This window comes from Oxyura jamaicensis, chromosome 28 (genome assembly GCF_011077185.1).
Source record: "Oxyura jamaicensis isolate SHBP4307 breed ruddy duck chromosome 28, BPBGC_Ojam_1.0, whole genome shotgun sequence".
Taxonomy (NCBI): domain Eukaryota; kingdom Metazoa; phylum Chordata; class Aves; order Anseriformes; family Anatidae; genus Oxyura; species Oxyura jamaicensis.
Genome location: NC_048920.1, coordinates 1,716,281 through 1,722,424, shown reverse-complemented (window position 1 = coordinate 1,722,424; position 6,144 = coordinate 1,716,281). Strand labels below are relative to the sequence as shown.

Genomic DNA, 6,144 nt, shown 5'->3' with positions numbered 1-6,144 from the left:
GGGTGACATGTCCTGCCACGTCCCCGAGCAGTGTCCCGCACACTGCCCTAGCATGTGCTAGGACATGACCAGGCATGAATCCGCTGCTGTCACCTTCTCCTCCTCCTCCTCCTCCTCCTCCTCCTTCCCCTCTCCTCCTCCTCCTCCTCCCAGCCGCTTCCCCTGCTTGGGCCAGGGGAGGAGTCGCCGTTTCCAGCTCTTTGGCTGCAAAACGCAAAGACCGATGAACTCCAGATAAAAGCGGGCTCTGCGGTGCCACCGTCCCTTGCCCCCCGCTGCTCCCTGTTTTAGCCAGACCTGGGGGACTGGGGGAAATATTTGGCTGCTGCTCGGGCTGGGGGGGACAGCAGGGGCTGGCCCCGTGGTGTCCTCGTGCTCCTACCCCATGGCTGGGGGGTCCCCGCGTGTCCGGTGCTCCCAGGGTGGAGGCTGGGGATGGACCCGGCGGGGTCGGCATCCCGCGGGCTTCGGGTGATTCCCCGGAGGTGGCCCCGGGGCAGCTGCGTGGTTTGGCTGCCGGACAAGGAGCTGACCACAAGGCTTGACTCAGGGCTGGATTTCCAGCTCTTACATCAGCTGTCCTTCCTGTCCCCACAGTGCGGCGCCGGACGGAGCCCCCCCAAGGAGAGCAGGACCCCCACGGGGACCAGGACGCCCACGGGGACCAGGACCCGCGAGGTCCCCACCGCTACCACCTCGTCGTGTCCCGCACGGAGGCTTTCCACCGGCGCCTGCGGGTGGTGCAAGCGGAGCTGAAGCTCTTCAAGCAGTCCCTGGGCTCCCCAGCCTCGCGGCAGCCCCAGGTCAGCATCTACGCGCTGGGGGGGGGCGGGGGAGCCCCCCAGCTCCTGCAAACCCAAGAGCTCGACCCCGACACTCCAAGCGTGGACCTGACGGCGCCCGTCCAGCGCTGGGCTGCCGGTCCCGAGGCCAGGCTGCAGCTGGAGCTGGCCTTCACTGCCGACATCTCGGCCTCGCCGGCGGGCTCGGGAGCCGAAACGGTGGTGCTGGAGGTGGAAACCCTCGAGGCCACGCGGCCGAGGGCGCGGAGAGCCCGCGGGCTGGACGAGGAGTGCAGGAAGAGCGAGGGGAAGTGCTGCCTCAAGTCGCTCAAGGTGTCCTTCCAGGACATCGGCTGGTCGGACTGGGTGATCGCCCCCAACAGCTACTACATGCGGTTCTGCGAAGGCTCCTGCCCGCACAACTACAAGCCGGCCAGCATGCACGCCCAGATCAAAGCCCGCATGCACTCCCTCTCCAAGGCCACCCCGGCGCCCTGCTGCGTGCCCGCCGGCTACGACCCCATGGTGCTGATGCACTACGACGGCGAGGGCAGGCTGGTCTCCACCGTCTTCGAGGACATACTGGTCACCAGGTGCCACTGCGCCTGACGGCCCCTCGCCTCCGGCACGGACGGGGACCCGTCACCGCCCGTGGGTGCTGGCAGAGCCCCCCCGGCACCAGCGCCCCTAAAAGCAGACCCGTGGGACGAAACGTGCGCGGAACGGCTCAGCCCCGTCTCGAGGACACGATCCCTCCGCTCTCCGGTTGGGATCACCGCCACTCCACAGGCCACCGTAACTTATTCGCCCTCTCTTCCCTTATTTAAAGCGTTTTTCGTTCGGTAGCTGGGCTCTTCCCACCGGAGGGAGGACGGGCACGGCGGCGGGGCTGTCCGCAGGTGGCCGCAGCCCTCCCCGGTGCCCTCCGGTTGCAGCCTTATTTATACAACTCTTATTTATTGCTAACTTATTGCACCACGCGGCGAGAGATGTTCTTGGGAGGTTTTGGGGTATTTTTCTTTTGTATTTTGTACATTTCTATAAAACAGATCACCGTAGCAATGGACACCAATAAAGTGATGGGAACCAGGCTGTTGGTGCTCAGCTCCCCGGGCGCGCGGGACCCAAGCCCTGCGGTGGTCCCCGTTGTCCCCCCCACCCCCCAACACCCACAGCCATCCGGGAGCTGGCTTCTCACGGATCTGCCTGTAAATCCTCTGGCTTTCCGGGGTCAGGCCAGCCCCATCCCTGCCCTGCGAGCCCAGCGGGTGAGTAATCCCTGGGCGATGGTCCCAGGGACCTTTGGTTTGTTTGTGGCCTTGAAACGGGTGCTGGGCGCAGCCTTGACCCCGGGGCCGTCGGGCTGGGACGTGGCCGCTGCCGCTTCCAGGCTCCTGCGGTAACGGGACCGGGGGACGGGAGCTCGGGGGGCATGGGATGGGGGCACCCCCACCCCGGGGACGTGGGCTTTGGGGGCGTGGGCTTGAGGGACATGGGGTAGGGGTCCCCCGCCCTCAGGATGTGGGGTTTGGAGGCCAGAGCTTGAAGGATGTGGGATACGGGGACCACCACGATGGGGGCATGGGGCTTGGGGACCAGGGTTGGAGGGATGAGGGGCATGGGGACGTGTCCTTGAGGGTCCTGGCTTCATGGCACCTCCGCTGCAGGGACACGGGCTTTGGGGACCTTCCTGGGGACCTCCTGCAGCTCCGTCAGGTTGAAGTTAACAGCCTGCAGGCCAGGAGCGACGCGTGGTATTTTGGATTACAGCATTGAATGCGTCACGGTGGAGCAACACCAAGCAGCACAGGGCTGGGAGGGCACCTGGGTGCGCCACGGGTGTCGCCATGTCCCCGTTCCCCTCCAGACACGTCCCAGGGTTTGTAACCTCGCAGCGATGGCCTTGGAGATCTTGCCAGGAGTGTCCCAAAGTGGTGCTTTTCCTCTTTACCCCAAACTGACAGATTTAGCAGGAAAACAGCAAGGTTGATCCCATTACCTGGATGTCCCCAGCCACCGGCCTGTCCCCACGTTCACGGCCACCCCGACACGCCGAAGAAGGAGCCACACACGGTGGGTGCCCCACGGCACCCAGCCCTTTCTGGGAACTGGTGCTTAAAGACCACGGCACCCGATGCTCCCAGCAGGGTGCAGGGGGACCCCGTGCACCCCCCAGCCCAGCTCTGGGGACCCCCGGGGACCCCACGTCTGGTGGAAGCCGCTCGCCGCCGTCCCCTCGGTGCAAAGCCCGGGGAGAAGCGGCTGCTTCCGCTCCCCATCCCAGGCAGGAAACGACTGCAAAGCAGTTTTGCTTTAATTGCAAAAAAAAAACCCAAACCCCCAAACCCAGCCCTCTGCTTCCCCATCACGGCCACCGGGCAGCCGTGACCCCCCCGGGGTCCCCGTCCCCTCACTTGTCGGGGACGACGTAGACCTCCTCGCTGGGGGTCCCGGTGTTGGCGTAGATGGGCTGCTCCCCGGCGTCGCTCTCCATGAAATAGGTGTCATCCGCGGGCACCTGGGGGCTGGGGGTGGGGGGGGGGGGGGCCCCCGGGGGGAAATGTCCCCCTCCTGTCCCACCCCGGGTGGCTCTGGGGGCTCAGTGGGGGTGAAAGAGCATGGATCCGGCCCCAAAAGTGCCCGGTCCTTGGGTTTGGTGGGGTGGGGTGGGATGGGGTGGGGATGGGGATGGGATGGGGTGGGGAGGGGATGGGATGGGGTGGGGTGGGATGGAGAAGGGATGGGATGGGATGGGATGAGATGGGACATCATTGCATGGGACTACACGGCACGGCACGGCATGGCACGGCACAGCAGGGGCTTGGATGCCACATACCCGTGCCGGAGGCTCACCTGTACTGCGCCCGCTGCCACTCCGGCCTCCCGCCGTGCGCAGGGGCCGTGCCCGGGACCACGCAGGGGCTGATGAAGACGTTCTCGTACTCGGGCGCCACGCTCGCACCCACAGCAGCGGTGGCAGCGGCGGGGCCGCTCTCGGCACCATGGCTGATGTACCGGGGCTGCCCGGGGGCCCCGGCAGGCTCCCTCTTGCCCCATCCCGCGGCGGCCGCCGCCCTCCTCCTCCGGCGGCACACCACGATGCCGATGGCCACCGCCACCAGCACGGCCACCGCGGCGGTGGCCCCGACTGAGGCGGCCACGACCTTCGAGCCTCCCTGGCACTCTCGCTTGTCGAAACTGGAGCTGTTGAAGGTGCCGTTGGGCGCGTCGCAGAGGCACGTGCGGTTGTCGCCGTGGGCGCAGGGGTCCAGCATGCTGAGCACCACGTCGCAGCGGCACGGCACGGCCAGGCGGCTCAGGCTGGGGTGGAAGGCGCTGGCGGGGATGGCGGGCAGGGGGTTGTCCTGCAGCTCCAGGCTCTGCAGGGCGGCCGTGCGGGCGAAGAAGCCTTCGGGCAGCTCCCGCAGCCGGTTGTGCCCCAGGAGAATCCGCCGCAGCCCCTGCGCCCGCTCCGGGAAGGTGTCGGGGAGCCTCCGCAGCTCGTCGTGCGACAGGTCCGGCTCCTCCAGCGTTGAATCCACGCGGGACGTGGGGTGCCCGGCGCCGATGCCGTTGTGGGCCAGGAGCAGCCGGCGCTGCTGCCCGAAGATGTTCCAGTCCAGCTCTCTGCACCGCGCTGTGAGGTTGGAGAGATCCTCCGTGGCTTGCACCAGGGAGAAGCAGGAGGCCGAGGCGGCCGCGGGGAGCAGCAGCAGCAGCGCGGCCGTGGGGTGCCCCATGGCCACCCCGCTGCGGGGAGACGGCCGGCGGCCAAACCAACCCCTCCGGCCCCACTCGGCAAGCCTGGCGGCGCTGCTTTCCCCCCTCCCAGTGCAAACCAGTGCAGCCCAGTTTAGCCGTGCCACCCGCCCCGCGCCCTCTCCCCTTGGCACCTCGCGCCCATGGGTGCTTTCGCTGTGTCCCCCCCCCCCCCCAATCCCCCCACCCTGGCCCCAGCGCCCCACTCGCCTGCGGCTGGCTCTGTGCGGAAAGAGGAACAGGCGGTCCCTGCCGGCCCCGTGTCACCGCACCGGGGCGTAGCCGGCCCCGGGGGGGGGTCACCGGCGCTGCCCCCACCTCGGCACCCCAGGTCCAGCCTCCGTGGCCCTGTGGGCACCCCACCGCCCACGGGACCCCTGCGCGGCTGGGGAGGCAGGAGGATGCTGGGGGGCAAGCGGGGTGCCAAGGGGTGACAGGTCCATGGGGGGGGGGGGGGACAGGGGATGGGGATGGGGGGGTCCCAGCTTGGGTTTGGGGGTCCTGGGTGGGTGCCCACCAGTGTCACGGCTTCGTGCGCCGGCATGGCGCAGCGTGGCCGGTGAATTGTGCCAGGCTGGGTTGGCGTGGGGAGGGCCACGGGGTGGCTGCGGTGACACCGGTGACACCGAGCACTTGTGGGGGGGGGGGTCCGGGCTGGGGTCTCCCACGCCATGCCCCGTCCGGACACGAGGCTTTGGGGTCACATCAGGGTGGGGGGGATGTGGCCGCGGTGACCCCCACCCTTAGGGGGTCGCAACGGAGACCCCTCCCCACCCTCACCCCGGGAGATGGGGGTGTCCCGTGTCCCACGCGTGGGCCCGGCCCCGCATCGCCCCCCGACCGCGGAGCCGCCCCCGCGTGTCCGTGGGGGTGCGTGGGAGGGGGGCGTCCGCTCCCCGGCCCCGCAAGGGCTCGGTGTCCCGGCCACGGCCGCCCCCTGCAGGCGCCGCCGCGCACACGCACACGCGCGCACTGCCACGCACACGCGTGCACACGCACGGCGCCGGGCTCGTGCACGCACATCCTTCCCCGTGCACGCGCACACGAGCGTGGACAACCCCCCCCCCTTCCCAGCCCCGTGTTCTCCCAGCACACGCGCGTGCACACCCCACGCCCACGCGTGTCCGCGCTCCCGCACACGGCGCCTGCTTCAAGCTCCCTGCCAGCCCCCAACTTTACCCTGATCCCCCCCGAAAGTTTTTGGGGTCACGAAGCCGCTCCTCGAGGCAGCCGCCGCCTCCCCACGCGGTGTCCCCGTGGGGCCGGGCAGGATCTGGCCCCGGTGTCCCCCCCGCCCCCATCACCGTGGGGCTGGAGCCCCCCTCCCGCCCGCGCGCCCGGGGTGCGGAGGGGACACAAGGGGGTGCTGTGACACCGCACCGGGACACGGGGACAACGGTGGGGGGGGGGGTTGAGGGGGGGGAGGTGGTGGCTCCGTGCCCCGCGGGGGTCGGAGTGTCCCCCGTGTCCCCATGTCCTCCCCGTTCCACGGTGTCCGTGGGGCTGCGCCCCCACTCGTGTCCCTGTCCCCACTCGTGTCCCTGTCCCACTGTCGTTCCCATAACCACCCACGCCCACCCACTCGTGTCTGTCACACCCCCCC

At 69.2% G+C, this 6,144-nt stretch overlaps 2 protein-coding genes across 3 annotated transcripts in view; one reads left to right on the top strand and one right to left on the bottom strand.

Moving 5' to 3' along the window:
- Positions 1-3,144, top strand: part of GDF15 (growth differentiation factor 15) — a 3,579-nt gene extending 435 nt beyond the window's left edge. The window contains exons 2-3 of one of the 2 annotated variants that reach the window (XR_004756400.1): positions 598-1,710; positions 3,133-3,144. Coding sequence is in view for 1 of the 2 variants with exons in the window: in XM_035348377.1 (XP_035204268.1) it covers positions 598-1,391 (794 nt within the window). In the remaining variant the exon portion in view is untranslated. Of the gene's footprint in view, positions 1-597; positions 2,115-3,132 lie in introns of those variants that run through there. The other variant, XM_035348377.1, reaches the window with a different exon arrangement.
- ISYNA1 (inositol-3-phosphate synthase 1) overlaps positions 1-6,144 on the bottom strand; it is a 27,525-nt gene that overhangs the window by 7,027 nt on the left and 14,354 nt on the right. Inside the window, exon 11 of the mRNA XM_035308685.1 lies at positions 3,698-3,704. Within this exon, the coding sequence (XP_035164576.1) occupies positions 3,698-3,704 (7 nt within the window). The remainder of the gene's footprint in view (positions 1-3,697; positions 3,705-6,144) is intronic.